Source organism: Melampsora larici-populina, assembly GCF_000204055.1.
Source record: "Melampsora larici-populina 98AG31 unplaced genomic scaffold MELLAscaffold_93, whole genome shotgun sequence".
Taxonomy (NCBI): domain Eukaryota; kingdom Fungi; phylum Basidiomycota; class Pucciniomycetes; order Pucciniales; family Melampsoraceae; genus Melampsora; species Melampsora laricis-populina.
In genome coordinates, this window is record NW_006768857.1 from 76,312 (window position 1) to 92,102 (window position 15,791).

The window sequence follows — 15,791 nt, forward strand, 5'->3', positions numbered from 1 at the left end:
AGTCTGCATAGTTTTAAAGGGTAGTGAGATATGAGATTTGAGGAGTCATGAATTAGCTGAGGTAGTGAGAGGTTTTGTTATGGTAGTCATGGCTGTGCAGTGATGCGCAGGGGGGCAAGGCCCCCCCCTTGTAGATATGGGGACTTAGAGAGATTCTAGGTGACCCTAGCTCCAGCTACAAGCTACAGGATTCTACCTGCTTGCCTACGGACCCCATTGGATGATACACATGTCTGTATCATCCAATACATTTGGTGCAATTGAGTACACACAGGTGGGTTGCTTTCATTCAAGGCACCGCTGGGCCCAACCCAATTGAAGCGGAACTCGCAGCTTCCACAGAGGAAACCGCGGCGGCTAAAGAAGAAACTGCAGTAGGCTTGGTCTCAACCTTTAAACCACTGACATCTTTTTCTCATTAGTTGTTTCTTTCAACACACATGTAGGCCGTCAAAGCAGCCAAGGAACTTGAACTTGAAGCAGCAACAATTTACCAGGATCACCTCAAGCGAGCCCTCGGAGGTGATGGAGCTATCTTGATGGCCCCTTGGGACCCAAACTTCTATTGTTGATTTTCACATTGATGTGCGTTCATATGGGCAAGAGAAGTGGTAAGCTATTCAATGACACCTTTTTTTGTGCGCTAAACTGACATCAAAGATCCACTCCACTGCAGCGCGATGGCTTAACAACCCGCGGAATTGCTCTTAACACAGTTGAATACAAGTGTTAGATGTTCAAAAATTCCCTTGTTCATTAATGATATGAACCTGGACAACCGTGTCAAGAAACAATATGTTAATACCAACAACCTTATGATTAAATGTGCACTCTTACATTTAATACCCTTATAATTAAATGCACACTCTTACATTTGATACTCTTATAATTAAATGCACACTCTTACATTTAATACCCTTATAACTCAATACCATTACCCTTACATTTAATCTACCCTTATAACTCAATACCATTACCCTTAAATTTAATCTACCCTTATAAGTTAATAATACCAACACCCTTATATTTAATTATATATAATACCCTTATATTGTATTACCCAAGACCCTTATATTTATTTAAACTCAAGCATGGGCCCTAGGAAAAGTTATCTTTTTTCTTTAACAGTGTGTAACCCTGGAAACAAATCATATCACAGGAAACATAAATCAATTTTCCCTTGGGAAAATTAATTAATTTTCGTGGCTAATTTAATTTTTCCAAGTATTGTAAACACACACCAAGAATATAAATTGATAAGTTTTTTCTTTTTCAATTTGACACCATGCAGGTGCCTTTGTACTTCCATGATCTCCATTTAGAATGTCCTTGGGATCTGTATCTGAGCTTCACAGGTTGGAAGAACAAATCTCCTGGAAATGCATTTTTTATGTGCTTTTGTGTACAAGACAAAATTAAACCTATTTACAATTATAGCTCAGACCGTAACAAAATGCAATAACAAGATTAATCATTATATCACTACTTACAACAATAAAAAGAAAAACAAGAACTATCGAGTAAGATACACTAGCTGAAACTTTCAGATTATCTTAACTCAGAGTGATGAAAATAAGAAATTACATTAACATAACAACAATAACATGAATCAAAATGAGAACTAGGATAGTTTTGAGAGAATAGGGCCACAGCTGGCAACGAGTTGGGATTTTGGGAATGCTATATCCTCCAATTTCTGGATCCGTGCCTTCAAAAGCCTTATCTCCTCATGACAGTCATTCTTGCATGAATACGCTTGACTTGATGATAAATGGACTTGATCTACAATATCATGTTAGGTAAAACAGTCTCAGAAAACAACTCGATTGACGCGTAGACAAGATCAACTCACGATTAACACCTTTTTCGTCCTGATCCTGGAGATGATCCTCATCAAAGTGCATGAGATTTATCTCTTCGGGCACAAAATCAGGTGCATCAATAAGTTTTTCAGGGAAACCTTTACAAGGGCTAGATTGGTTGCATGCGACGGTAGGTAGGTTATACGCAGGGTTGAAAAGGAGATCTTCGAGCTCGTCTATGTCTACTAAAGTCGTATTAGATGTGTCGGGTTTGATGATAGGTTGTTTGGGCTGGCTGTTCGCCACACGCGATTCGAGACGGTCCTCGTCATCGGAAAGTGAGGTCAGCGAGCTACTGTATGTCACCATTTTTTTCGATTTTTTTCGAGGCTTTGAGTTTCGGTCCATCTGACTTCGCTCGCGTATCTCTTCAATTACAATGTCAACAGGCTGGGAAACAGTTGGTTGAGCGATTTCTACAGGGTTGGTAGGTTGAAAGAAACTTGAGGATATCAGTCTTTACATGTACAGATTATAAGGAAACAAAATTGCCCTACTTGAAGTTTGAGATCTTCGCCGAGGTGCTAGTGAAACCGGTTTTGCAACTCGAGGACTAGTTTGTGGTCGGGCTGGAGTTTTTTCGCTGCGGCGTGGAGTTTTTCGTGGAGCAGTCAATTTTTGCTTCTTCAAAGTTGGCTGAGTCGTATCCGCATTGACTGAGGTGCCAGCCGATTTGCAATCAGATGTACCTGGATTGCTTGTGATTGTGGAATCCGATGGACGTTTCCTGAACGCTGGAGAATCTTGAGCTGTACATTATTAAGATTAAAGGTTTGAAGAGAATCAATATTTGTACGCAGAAAGAGGAAAACAAGATTACAAGACTAGTCTTACCAAGCTTATCCCATTTCTTAGCTAATCTTTTCAATTCCTGTAATTTCATGCCATCTCGGACAACGACGCACGGAAAGTGCTCGAGCATATATGATCGCAAAGTCGGGATGGTAGCACTTTGAAGAAGAGAGCTGAGGTCTGCCATTAGGAGATTTGATGAGCTCAGGTCGCTAGGATGGAGGTGATTTGTAGTGATGCTGATGCAAGTGTCGATATTGGAATTTGTGGGTGGTGACTTTACAGATTGATTGTGATTTGAAGATGTTGATGATTAATTGGTTCAGCAGGTTACGAGTGAGATTTTTAAGTCTTTTGAAAACCGGACGCGTTTTGAGAATCTTGATGGACGGGTTATCATGATTTATATCGGTTCCTTGATGAATGTGATGTGAGTTGAGATTCGAAGAAATTTTGTATGATAATGGCAACTCAGCATGCTAAGTATCATGTTTTTTTTGCCTCAACTGTACATAGTTTTGTGGGTTTTGGTGGTATGGAGGCCGTCTTTCCTATATGTAAGTTGTATCAACAATTTCAAGCTCAGTCAAGTGTGAGTTCAACTGATTTGTTTTCCTTTTGCACAACGTTTTTTGGAAGCTGAACACACAAGTAACTCAGTTCTTTTCCTGATCATGGAGGTCTACCACAACCTGCAAATGCTGAGCGTCCTATTGGAAGCAAGGATTATAAGTGATGCCATGTCCTGGTAGTGTGTCCCTACTTTTTCGTTTCTGTCCTTCCATCATTCCCTATCATATCTGAATTTTAAAACTTTCACAGCTATTCAAAACTAACCAAGTTCTCATTTCATATTTTTATCGTTCAAACTATACTCATGGATCCACCCAACCCGGTTTTTGAGCCTCTTCGACAAACACGAGCTCAAAAGAGACCACGTGAGGCCGGAAGTGAGGCCGAAGCTGAAGCCGGAGGCTCGACCGCGGCCACAAAAACAAGTGAGTTTTGAATAATGAAGTTACTTTGATCTTATCGCTGATCTCTGTTTTTCAATGGTTCCTTTATCCTCACAGGACGGACCCGCGCGAGAGTTAACCTGGAATTTCCCTTGTATACCACCGAAGACAAATCAACTATAAGAAAAAAGACAGCTCAAGACAAAAAGAAAGATTGTGTGGGAACAAATACTGCATTTAATACGCGAGCCACCAAGAAGAAAAATGAGAAGAAAAGTTCAAACAACACTCAACTCAAAGCTGCACCTCCGCCCAACAAGTATTCAGGCCTTACGCTGGTAGCTATGCGAAACATAATGAAGTCATCTGGCGTGAAGGGACTTGGCTCCATGAAGAAAGACGAGCTGCTCCAACTCTGTTTACTCTACAATCCGGACGTTCCTTGTGAGTAACAGACCTTACAATCCATTGTCCGGTTCAAATGTACAAGTAATTAATTTTAACCTTTTAAATGCAGCCTCGCTACCTTCAAAATCTAAGACACCAACATCAAATACTCAGACTCGGCTTGAGCTGACAAATGAATTTCGAGAATCGCTAGATGAGGAAGACAGGCGTGAATCCAGCGACGAAGGTGAGAAAGGACAAATGCTCATTGGGAGACGTGATATAAAGCAGATTACTAGAAGTCAATCACTGACAATTTTTAATATTATTTTGTTTCAGATCTACCCATTGTTCGTAATCGTAGAAAAGTACTTCGTTTTTCCAGTCCAGAACAAGAGGATCCTGCTATAATTTTATATCAAAGTCCAAACCGTCAAATTAGTACGTCCCAAATCATCTCATAATTTTTCTTCTTCTCCACAGGTTGTTATAATATTGACTAGGACATTTTTATTCGCAGGTGAAGTAGATCTTGATGATCTGCCAAGTGCCACAGATTTGGCTTTGCCCGGTTCAGCACCTCTTGGATTGTCCTTGACCGCCTCAAAAAGTGAAGGTAGACAGAAACAAACCCCCGATCCCAGTGAGGTTTCATCACACCGCGATCTTCCAAGTCGCGAAAGAGGCACCGCGCTCCCTCGGCCTGCTCCAACAGACTTATCAGGACGAAGTGGATCGAGATCAACACAAAACACCCGACCTGATTGTCACGAAAGTGACGATAGTGACTGGGACCCAAGAGAAGGATCAGCACCTCTTGCATCCGTCTCGACCGCCTCAAAAGGTAAAGGTAAACAGAAACAAACCCCCGATGATTTTCCAAGTCGCGAAAGAGGCACCGCGCTCCCTCGGCCTGCTCCAACAGACTTATCAGGACGAAGTGGATCGAGATCAACACGAAACACCCGACCTGATTGCCACGAAAGTGACGATAGTGACTGGGACCCTATTAGACTGTCTGAAGATGAAGATTCCGAACACGATGATGATAATTCACCCGCTCCATCTCAGGATCCGAACGAATACATTACTCCAACAGACAAAGACTCTATGGAACTCGACAATGGACCAGAATCAATAGTTGAAAGAATCTTAGGTCCTCAGAGGACACAGTCGAGGAATGTGGCAGCAACTCCAAATGCAGATGACTCCGCCGATCTTCGCGAACAAGTTCAATCTTTGACTCAAGCGGTACGAGAGCTAGCGAAAAATATGGCTACTCAGAATAACAATGTTTCTGGAAATGTGCGCAGCGGTGGATCAGGACAAACTGGTAAGCGCAAATGTAGCGCAGAATTTCTGGTAAGTCTCAATTTCATTTCTGGGCATATAAGATATAAAGTTGAACTGAAAAACTTTTGATGCCATACAGGGTCGCATACGAGGTCATGTACGCAAACTGATGGGACTACGAGAGAATGAAGATATACCAGCAAGCGCAACTCGAGCGCAGATGTCGTCTTGGAAACTTTCAACTACAAAAGGCGCAATGTTATCTAGTGTCAATCCCAACCACCTACAACAAATCTGTAATGAGGTTGGTTCTGACCCTCGCTTTCCGTATAAAGGAGGTCCTGGCGGGGAATTCTCTAATCCTCAGGAGCTACTGATAATGTGGACGATAATGAATCGAGTTGGGGTCTTGTCATTCCGCCCGTGCTGGGAGGAACCAATCACTTCCCCTGCCAATTCATTTTTATGGCGTCTTGCTGCCGCCATCTTTATTCAGCTGGTCAAGTGTGGTCAATACGACAATGTCACTTCGGAAGATTCAAATTTTGATGTTGTCTTTGGAGCCCTCAAGAAACACGCAAGACAATCTTTACAGCGCATGTGAGTATCATCTTCCCAGGTCACAATACGGATGATGATGGATTTAAATGCTTATTCTTCACTCTAGCGTTCGCGAAAGAAACGAGTGGCCAGCGGCCAAGATCAAAGCTTCAAAGAAAACTTGTGTTCGACAACAAAGGGTATGGGGTGTAAGTGATCTCAAGACCATTTGAATGTGATAAGATGTGAATATCTTGGCTGATGATGATCCATGCTGTTTCAATATCATCAGATGAAGGTCCGCCGAAAAGCTATGGCTCTCAGCTTGGGATTGCCACTGCTATGCAATGTAATTGATCATTGCTGCAGTGATGACGAAAGTGATTTCGAAGACGAACCTTCAGGATCAAGCAAAAAAATCTTTCGAGTGAAGAAACTTGCATGGCGCAGCGCTGAATTACAAACTTTGATATTTAGTCTTGAAGCACACCGGTCTAAGCAGAAAGAAATCAGTCCAAAAGGTACACAAGGAGTCAGGCCTACAGAACGAATTCGTGGCTCGGACATGGCTCTTAGTCAAGTTAAGGCTCCACCTGGCCTTCCTATTGACTGCTACGATCAGGAGTGGTTAAAGGATCTTGAGGAAAACCATGCAGATCAATACGAGGTGCTGCAGGTAGACCCCACACCAATACTTCCAGCTATCGAGACACGTGCTTACAATGTTCTGAAAATTAAAAAAGTTTGATTTCAATTTTCTTTTAATTCTATCGTATTTTTTGTCATTATATTTCTTCTCGTGTACATAAACGATCTTAATAAACCCTTTTCTAATCAATTTCAATCTCATTCATCTTTAATCAATTCATTTCGAATCAATTTAGAATTGATGTCCATTTCAATGATCAATTGCAATGACGATTTATAAACTCCACAAAAAATCGGGTCATAGCTATTTCAAGCCCTAAGAGACATGATACCTTCCTCTAATCAACTTTGCAAAGTAAATAATTTGGTGGTACAAATGATTAAAGCGATGGTATGAAATAGTATCAATTTGAGTATATCACTACAAATAGAGTCAAGCAAACATCAAACATCTGATTCCAAACAACCGAGTTGTACATATAATTTCAAAATATGTTCATCATGATGAAACAGCGTATAAGAGTGTATGGACATAAATATTCAATCATTTTTCTGGATCAGATGAAGTCGATGCCTGACCAGGAACTTCCCGACCGTCGTTCGGATGATCATCAAGACTACTACCAACGCCATACCACTCATCCATACGAGTTTCACGACGATGACGCTCAGGATTATAATTCTCTATCTCGTAGAATAGATCTACATGACTATGAGCTGGGGACGCTTCGATGAGCTGTTGCAGAACTACCTCGTGAGCTCTGGCATGTTGATATTCGCGGCTGGCTTCGCCCTTTATATCAAGGGCTTGCCATTCTAACGCCTGGATCTGTTTCTTTAGCTCTTCCACAACGGTTGAGAGGCGCACGATTTCACTAGCTGTAAACCAAAGATAAGTCAGTTCAAAACAAGAAGCTTTGACCTGCTACGGTGAGTGATTGAAACGGTGGAAAACGAGGAAATACCTTGATGTTTTCGTTGGTCATCAAGAAAATGGCCGATTAATTGTTCTCCCATCGCATCAAGTGAAGTTTTGAGGCTCAAAATTTGTTTTTCTATTCTATCAACTATATGAAACCAATTTAATGAAAAGATTAGATCGCATCAAAAACTTTCAGAATTAGTTTGCAGCAGATTTTACATATATCTTCCGATTGAGCGTTTGACATATTGATATCAACGATATGATCAGTGCTTGACATATCGTTAATTAAGATGGAGTGATTAGGATGGAGTGGAAAATTAACAGTTGATGGATTGGATACTGTCAGGGGAATCTCAATCTCAACGAATGAAGAACACTATCAATTCTTAAAGGGCTATCAGCTGCTATCAGGCAGACAAGAGTCACAACAAAGACGAGAACTGGGGACTACGTGTTTGGATCAATCGTACGATGATACGATGGAATGATCGATCTCAAACTAGAATTACATAATGTGGCCTTTCTTGACGTAAATGTACGGCCACGTTCTTTTTTTCGTCGATCCAATATCAATGAAGCTTGGTATTTTTGAGAAGACCGGTTCACGGCAGGCCTGGTTCACGGTGGACCAGTTGGGGATATCTCAAAATTAAGAAGCCACCCCTCTTACTCTTCCACCCTTACTCTGACCACAAACCTTTGTCTTGATTTACCACAAAAAAACCTTTGACTATCACTCTATCATGGCAATCAATCTGGACCTCTTACAGAAGTTTCATACGTTGCCAACGGCCTTCGAAATATTCTTTGAACCCAATCTCGACTTGCATCATCACCAAATTACCTGTGCCAAATTACGTGGGATAATGAAACATTTCAAAGTTGAGGAGCGCTTTCGACGTGATTACCACACAAAGGACACTCTGATCTACGGCTTCAGAACCCAATTATTACCTGTCATACAACCTTTCATCCGTCCGTGATCAAACAAATACCACGCAGGGTAAGCGAATCTTGACTCTCTCTTAGGAAAGATCACTGATTTTGATATACATATTTCAGTCCGATCGGATGAATCGCCATCAGGAACCCTTTGAGAGCTTTTGACAGTTCTGATTGTATTACATTTTCATTTGTAATGTGTAGATTGTTTTAAGAATGGGGAAGTTGGCCATATTGTTTTTCGATCTTTTTGTGCCGCGGTGATTGTTTGTATCAAGTTGAAGGGCAAAGCAAAAAGTAGGAGCTTGAAGTCTAGAATTGGTTTTGGCTATATATATTATCTTTTTTGTGCATCTCCTCTTGAATTTCTCAAACTCAAAGATTCATATTTTCAGCGTATCCTAGCTATAAACTACCATGAGCGAAGTACAAGCTTTGAAATCAGTCATACTACCTAAACGTCTCCATCATTTCTTAAGCTCGCGTCGTGATCAAGATAGTAAAGTCGAACCTTCTAGACGTGAATACCTTCAAGTCATCGATGTTTTCCATCCTCAATTGTGTTTACCAATGGATCTGAGAAAGGAGGATGTAGTCCGTGTTTATAATATCATAGTGTCCCCGTTCTTTGGCCGCAAAGAAGTATTTAATGTAGACACCAACGCTTTTTACTATAATCCGGCGCTTCAACTTCTTCCTGAAGGTGAATCGGGCTATCTGGTGATATCTTTAGTCTTACCAAATGATCTCATCAAATTCATGGCTCTTCATGATCCCGCAGAAGTTGTTGAAGCTACTCAATACGAATACCACCATATCATCAATTTATTTTACCCTGAACTTGGTCTTCCGCTATGTTTGAACAAAATCCAAGTCATGAGTCTCTTCAACATCGCTGTTCTTCCCTTTTTTCAACAACTCGACAATTTCAATGAAGAAACTGGGAAACTCTCCTATATCCCCGTTCAGATCAATCCTAAATTTAAGGTCAAGAAACCTCGGGTCAAAGCTGTCTATTTACCCGCACATTTACAAGGCTTCCTAGCCTACAAAGATCCCGCGGTGACAGTTGGGACAGGAGTTTATAGTGTAGAAAAACTTTCTCAAATCATCGATCTATTTCATCCAAGTCTTCGTTCCCCAGGACCTCAATGTAAAGGTGGATGGTATGGTCTCTTCGAAGTGATGGTCTTGCCGTACCTCCGTAACATCGTATCCTTTGATATCTCAACTGGTATCATGCGGTTTGTGGCCGTCGCACTCCCAATCTGAGTAAATTACGCATTTGAATGATCAGTCAGTATCTTGACTCAGCACCTTTTTTTGTATTCCACAAAGAACTGACGTTTGCTCTTGGCCTTCGCTTCCACAGTCTGCGTCTTTGTGTGTTTGTAGTGTGCTGTTCAACATGAATTATTGCTCAGTTGTTGTCTTGTTGCTATCACCTTGTTCTAGCGTAGGTAGTATATCTAAGGGATTGGTATCTGAGCAAACCTGAATGTTCCTTTCTTGTTCAAAGCTCATGAGTAGTTGTAAATTGAATTGATGTGCCTATGTTTGATGTCAAATATACTATAAGTACCACGTTGTCTTGTGGGTTCTTCATTTTGATATCTAGTGATCATATTACTATCATAATTCATTATCTCATTTACCTTCATATCGTTTTCCGAATCACCTTTGATATCTTGATCTCCAGTGATCATATAGTAATTCATAATCACACTTACCTTCAAATTATTTCCCAAATAATCTTTTGATTATTTCCTTCCACCATGTCCGATCTTCTTACACTCGAGTCTCATCCTGCATGGCATCAGTTTCAAACCGTGTCGAAGGATTTGAAGTTTTTCTTTGACCCCAATCTAGACTACGAGAATTGTCACACCTCTCGTGACAGGTTACGTGCAATCATGGCTCATTTTGGAGTTGACCCAAAACATCGACGATCCAGTTACCCTAAGAGCATGCTTGTCGAATCATTTAAAACTCACCTGCTACCTATAATAAAGCCTTTCATCCATGAACCAAAGGCATCTGAGGCCGTAGCAATTTCTGAGGATATTCCCAAGCTTGACCTCGCCGCCAAGTCCACAACCAAAGTCAAACTTCGCACCGAACTCAGGAAACACGTACCTTCTTTGAAAACTACTACTGCAATGGATAAAACCGAGCTCACAAAACTCTATCGGTGGTATATCTTGAACGAAAGCGACAATGCTACTGCATCAGGCTCTACTCAAAGTCAGCCTATACGATTTGTTGACCAACCTGCAAAATGGACACTCAAGGAGCTGTGTCAAGCGCGACTCGACAATATCCGCTTTGCGTTACAATTCTACCGTCCAGATGTATTCATCCCTCACAAGTGCTCTACCGTTGCGATCCTCAACCGAGTTTACGAGAAGTTCATATTGAATATGCCTGTTCAGGCTGATGTGATTACTGAAGGGGTTCACTACTACGTTCGCAAATTAGTTAAATGAGAAATATTTGTACATTTAACTATCAAGTAACTTAGATGGTTTCTTTTTTTTGTCTCTCCTATTTTGTTTTCTGAGGTTTTTGTGACAAATATAGAAATAAATCAACGTTTGGAAGAATATACTTTTTGCAAAGCTCCTAACTGCCACGTCTATCTCTCACTGTCTCTGTGATAGATTGGCGGATGTTGACTCATTTCCTTTTTCTGTGTTGAGAAAGGACAAGAAGCCCTTTTTCCTAATTTCCGATACAGTAAGCACCTGACAGATTTCGCGATCTTGTCCAGTTTCACTTTAAAAAGCGTCTATATGTCAACAATCGCCAACTTGAACTCAGCTCATCAATTGTTGATTCCGCTGTCATCTCTTTCTCTCAAGATCCTGATTCTATGCTGATATCATCGTTCTGTCTCATCTGATTTGATTGCTTGCTTACTACTCTATCGCTACTCGTTCTCTGGATCAATCGTCCCGCTGCTCTTTCTTGATTCCAACCATGCCAGGAATCAAATCTCATCCCCGCCGCATGATTATGTGTTGATGTGTCAGCAGAAGGTGCGGTGAAGCACAGTCTATAGACCCAGATGGCAAGCTTGTACGCGGAAACAAGATCTCGTTACAGCTTTTTCTCACGCACGAGCTGGAAGATGAACAAATATCTCAGATGGCCGCACTTACCTCACAAGATCGTCATCAAAGGCCTCCAAACTCAATACCTTCATCTCCCGACCTCGAAGCAGACAATCAGACCTTTAATCCTAGACACAACACTGCTATTGATCCCCAAGAACCCAGTGGCTTGAATATCACATCAGATCCGGCGTCTTTGGACCAGAGCCGTTTTCTTGCTTCGGCCACCTCATCACGAAGCAGACCAGCTGATCGAGGTGAACCTTTGGCTACCTCTTCACGCAACACAGCATCGGAAGGTGTCCCGCATGATGATCTAGGGGAAAATATTTATGACACATGTAAGTTTTTCATTCGTCCTTTGCTAGCTTTTTCTGTACGCTCTTCCTGAATATGATATACTGAATCTTGGTTTTGTATTTGGTAATTCTATATGTGACACTAACAAAAACCCAGCGGCTTATCTGGACAACAAGCTGGAATCTGCCAATCCGGTATTGATTTACCCGCTCCTCATCACCGCGGCTCTGTATTTATTTGAGCACATATCTATTTCAACCGCTAGTTGGCTTTTAGGAGCGCTTCGTGGATTAATTCAACTCGTTAGGCTTATCTCTCTAGGTCGCTTTCAACCAGAAGATCCGGAGGATCTATTGTTTTTTGATCAACTCACCTTGGAAGAGTTACCTCGTGACATTCGCACCATAATCTCGAAGTTCCAACTCGACCCCAAGCTCATGGTCTTCAACTGCTGCCCAACATGCTTTGCTCTATACCACCCTGGCCAGACCCCTCCAAAATGTACCTACCAACTAAACGAAGTTCCTGGATTTTTCTCTCTTGACCAACCTATGGACGTGGATCATTCATCTCTTGACAAAGACGAGACTTGCTCGGAGGAACTTTTTCAAGCAGATGGTATAACACCAATTCGAAAATACGCTGTTCAGGATCTCAAAACCTGGATCACTCGGTTCATTGCTCGCCCCGAAATTGAAGAAGCTCTTGAAAACACCTTAATTGCATCGCGTAAGCCTTACAAAAGTCGCCAGGATGTTAGTGATATACACGACTCGTATGCCTGGAAGCGCCTAAAGGATCCCAATGGGGTCCAATACACGGCTTCTAGCGGAAATCTAACTTTCGGAATGTTTACTGATGGGATTAATCCGTATGGTAATAAAATCAGTGGCCGAAAGGCCTCTATTACATTCATAGTTTTAGTTTGCCTCACATTACCCTTTGAACTTCGATATCTCCCTGAAAATCTATTCCTTGTCGGTATTGTTCCTGGTCCTAATGAGCCTTCGCTTGAACGAACAAATCATGTTCTTTCCCCAGTTGTTTCTCAACTCAAGTCTTTGTGGCACGAAGGCTTGTATCTTACCAAAACAACATCGCATCCCAATGGACGACGTATCCACGCAGCACTTCTCCCCTTTATAGCGGATCTCCCGGCTTTGCGCGGAACTTTAGGATTTGCAAGCCACAACGCTCACAATTTCTGCTCGTTCTGCCATCTAACTTCTGACGAAATCGAAAATCTCGACCAAGAATCGTGGCCCAAACAAACCGTTACAGGTCATAGAAGATTGGCTTTTGCTTGTCGAGATTCACAAGATCCTACAGAGCGTGAAGAAATATTCAAAGAGTATGGTGTTCGATACTCCGTTCTCAACGAGCTCGAATACTGGAGGTTGATCGATTTTCAGGTTGTAGATACAATGCACAACCTTCTGCTTGGTTTGTTGAACTATCATTGTCGTAGGTTTTGGGCCATGAACGAGGAAGTAGATTCCGACCCTGAGGTTGTTGCACACAACGTTCAGGACACCCGCAATCTATTGAATGACATGGCGAATGAGGACTTGTATGAAATTGAAGCTAGTCAACCGCCTCCGGCTAATGATGGAGTCTGTTTCAATGACATCGAATTCAACACCAACACTTCATCTAACGATACTGACTACGAAAATCAAGGTTGGGATGGAAGGTGGCTTGAGCCTGAGGACCCCGAAGACGTTGTTTTCAATCCGGCTACTGTTCATCAAATAAACCAGAAACTCCCTCGAATCATCATCCCCACCTGGGTCAGCAGAGTCATTCCAGTTCTTGGTAAGGCCAGTTTTGGCAAACTAAAAGCGGACGAATGGCGCAATTTGTTCACCATTCAACTTCCCCTGCTACTCATACCAAAGTGGAGTGATGGTGATCAGCACCGCCTTTCCCTCCTAAAAAACTACTCACATCTAGTCTCCCTGGTCCAACTCGCACTGAAGCGAAAGATGAACGCTACTAGAATCAAAGCCTATCGGATGCATCTCAAAGAGTATTTAAAAGGCTCGACTGTCATCTTTCCACACTGCGGTCTAGCACCTAATCACCACATGGCGTTCCATATCGCCGACTGTCTTGAAAAGTTTGGCCCCGTTTGGGCGTGGTGGGCCTTTCCCTTCGAACGCTTGATGGGTGGAATTCTGAAGTCCTGTACCAATCATAAGCTTGGTAAGTTTTTATTTACTTAGTATCACAGCTTTCTACCCAAACTCTTAGAGCTAATGGTTGTGTTGTTTACAGGACAAATGGAGATAACATTCATGAAAGGGTTCAGCCGAGCGGGCAATCTAGCCGCTCTACTCAAAGGAAAAAGAGTTCCAACAGCGCTAAACCCTTACCTGCCACAGCTGTGTTCATTATTTGAACCAATCCCCTACGTTCCGAAAACTACCTCGTCCTCCGATCAGAAGAAAGCAATCGATGCTGACATCTACAAGCAGATGATAGAACACATGAATCGCGAGCGTCTCAATGAATGTGCTTGGAAATCGGCTTCCGAGTGGAACTTCCTTCCAGAAAACGAAAAGAGGGTCACTGCACCGGTTTCAGACAGCGCTCGATTTGTGAAACGATACGTGCACAAGGGAGTTAACTTTACCACATTCGAAACCAGCAAGGCCAATAGTGTGGTTCAAGTAAGGTCACAAGTCAACAATATGATGTCTTTCGGCAAGATCAACTCGATATTTGTCCATCGAAGAACTCCAATTGGGTCACTGAGCTCACTCGACGATACTTGGGTATCTGTGGAGCTTTTTCAGCCCGTTCCGCCCTCAAAACCGAATTGTTTTCTCAGATTGGACGAGCCAGATGTACAAGCCCACTTACGAATCACCACAACCGCAGCTCCCTCTTTGATACATATAAGTCAAATAGTTTCTCACTGCGCCTGGATTGAATATCAATCCAAGGAGATCACGCCGCTGCTTGATCTGCCTAGCATTGCGCTGGTCTCTCTAGATCGTGAATAGGTATGTTTTCTTCAGTAAATATCCGAGTGTTGAATGATTATAATTGACCTTTTTTTCAACTTCTTGTATGAATCCTCAGTGCAAATTGTCTGTGTAGGTAGAGACATCATGATATTCCTAACTGCTTCATTTTTTTGTTACATCTTCATGTTGTTATGAGATATGTTTGATTGTACTTTTGTTTTCTCGTCTTTTATTATACATAAAAAAACAAAAACAAAAAAAATGTCTTTCCAACTATCTGTTTTTTCAACTTCATAGCTCAGATGATGATCTTGTCAGCATTATACACGAAAAAAATGCAAGGATACATGAACACTGAGAGCCCCAATTTAGAAATAAGATAATACACCAATTAATCTTCATAGTGTGAATCTATTATTTTTCATACTATCAAATGAACATGAAAATTAATTAATTTTCCCAAGGGAAAATTGATTTATGTTTCCTGTGTATGGAGATAGGGTTTGATGATTGGTAGAGTGTCACACCTCTGTGGTGTCTAGTGTGTCCTTGACAATCCTTGAAAAGCCAAGGGATTTAAAAAGTCTTGCACTCATCCGTACTCATATCTGCATCAGGTCCTCAAGGTGAACAGCCTCTATTTAATAGAATGATGTAGATAAGGGAAGTCGGCAAAATAGATCCGTAACTTAGGGAAAAGGATTGGCTCATAGGGCAAGGTTTGTTGGGCCTTTGATGGATCTTTGGGAATCTGACTGGGACTACTTCTGGGCAACCGGTGTGGTGAGCAGGATATCTACTTAAGCAAAAAAATTAAAAATTATTGGAAAATTTGTATTTTTAGTCAAAGTCAAAGTTATTGTTGAAGTTATTAGTCATCAAGGGTCTCAAAGTTGATTTGTAATCATCATTTCATTATCTTTTTAACCATATATTCATTACTTCATTTGATAAGAACATTTAAGAGAAAAGAAAAATTTGAAAAGATCAATAAAAATAGTATAAGAGTAAAAATTAAATTAAAAGAATTAGTAATAAGGAATTGGAAGAAGAAGAACATT

At 41.4% G+C, this 15,791-nt stretch overlaps 6 protein-coding genes across 6 annotated transcripts; 5 read left to right on the top strand and 1 right to left on the bottom strand.

The window, feature by feature from the left end:
- Positions 1–1,621: 1,621 nt before the first annotated feature.
- On the bottom strand, positions 1,622–2,841 carry MELLADRAFT_113740 (uncharacterized protein; the record flags this gene model as incomplete). Its single annotated transcript, XM_007418491.1, has 4 exons — positions 1,622–1,782; positions 1,853–2,304; positions 2,326–2,611; positions 2,697–2,841. 4 exons carry the CDS (start codon positions 2,839–2,841, stop codon positions 1,622–1,624), a joined length of 1,044 nt encoding a protein of 347 aa, XP_007418553.1.
- Positions 2,842–3,189: 348 nt separating this feature from the next.
- MELLADRAFT_96091 (uncharacterized protein) lies at positions 3,190–6,875 on the top strand (the record flags this gene model as incomplete). The annotated part of the gene is made up of 11 exons (XM_007418475.1): positions 3,190–3,211; positions 3,294–3,402; positions 3,477–3,652; positions 3,728–4,054; positions 4,128–4,244; positions 4,337–4,438; positions 4,518–5,359; positions 5,430–5,890; positions 5,958–6,039; positions 6,123–6,572; positions 6,783–6,875. 11 exons carry the CDS (start codon positions 3,190–3,192, stop codon positions 6,873–6,875), a joined length of 2,781 nt encoding a protein of 926 aa, XP_007418537.1.
- MELLADRAFT_76113 (uncharacterized protein) lies at positions 6,857–7,585 on the top strand (the record flags this gene model as incomplete). Its single annotated transcript, XM_007418470.1, has 2 exons — positions 6,857–7,232; positions 7,320–7,585. The coding sequence occupies one exon, from the start codon at positions 6,971–6,973 to the stop codon at positions 7,211–7,213; it is 243 nt and encodes an 80-aa protein (XP_007418532.1).
- Positions 7,586–8,762: 1,177 nt separating this feature from the next.
- MELLADRAFT_69489 (uncharacterized protein) lies at positions 8,763–9,617 on the top strand (the record flags this gene model as incomplete). The annotated part of the gene is made up of 1 exon (XM_007418465.1): positions 8,763–9,617. The coding sequence occupies one exon, from the start codon at positions 8,763–8,765 to the stop codon at positions 9,615–9,617; it is 855 nt and encodes a 284-aa protein (XP_007418527.1).
- A 503-nt stretch (positions 9,618–10,120) lies between these two features.
- Positions 10,121–10,831, top strand: MELLADRAFT_69490 (uncharacterized protein; the record flags this gene model as incomplete). The annotated part of the gene is made up of 1 exon (XM_007418466.1): positions 10,121–10,831. One exon carries the CDS (start codon positions 10,121–10,123, stop codon positions 10,829–10,831), a length of 711 nt encoding a protein of 236 aa, XP_007418528.1.
- A 661-nt stretch (positions 10,832–11,492) lies between these two features.
- Positions 11,493–14,766, top strand: MELLADRAFT_69491 (uncharacterized protein; the record flags this gene model as incomplete). Its single annotated transcript, XM_007418467.1, has 4 exons — positions 11,493–11,799; positions 11,915–12,376; positions 13,253–13,438; positions 14,012–14,766. The coding sequence occupies 4 exons, from the start codon at positions 11,493–11,495 to the stop codon at positions 14,764–14,766; spliced, it is 1,710 nt and encodes a 569-aa protein (XP_007418529.1).
- Between the last annotated feature and the right edge of the window lie 1,025 nt (positions 14,767–15,791).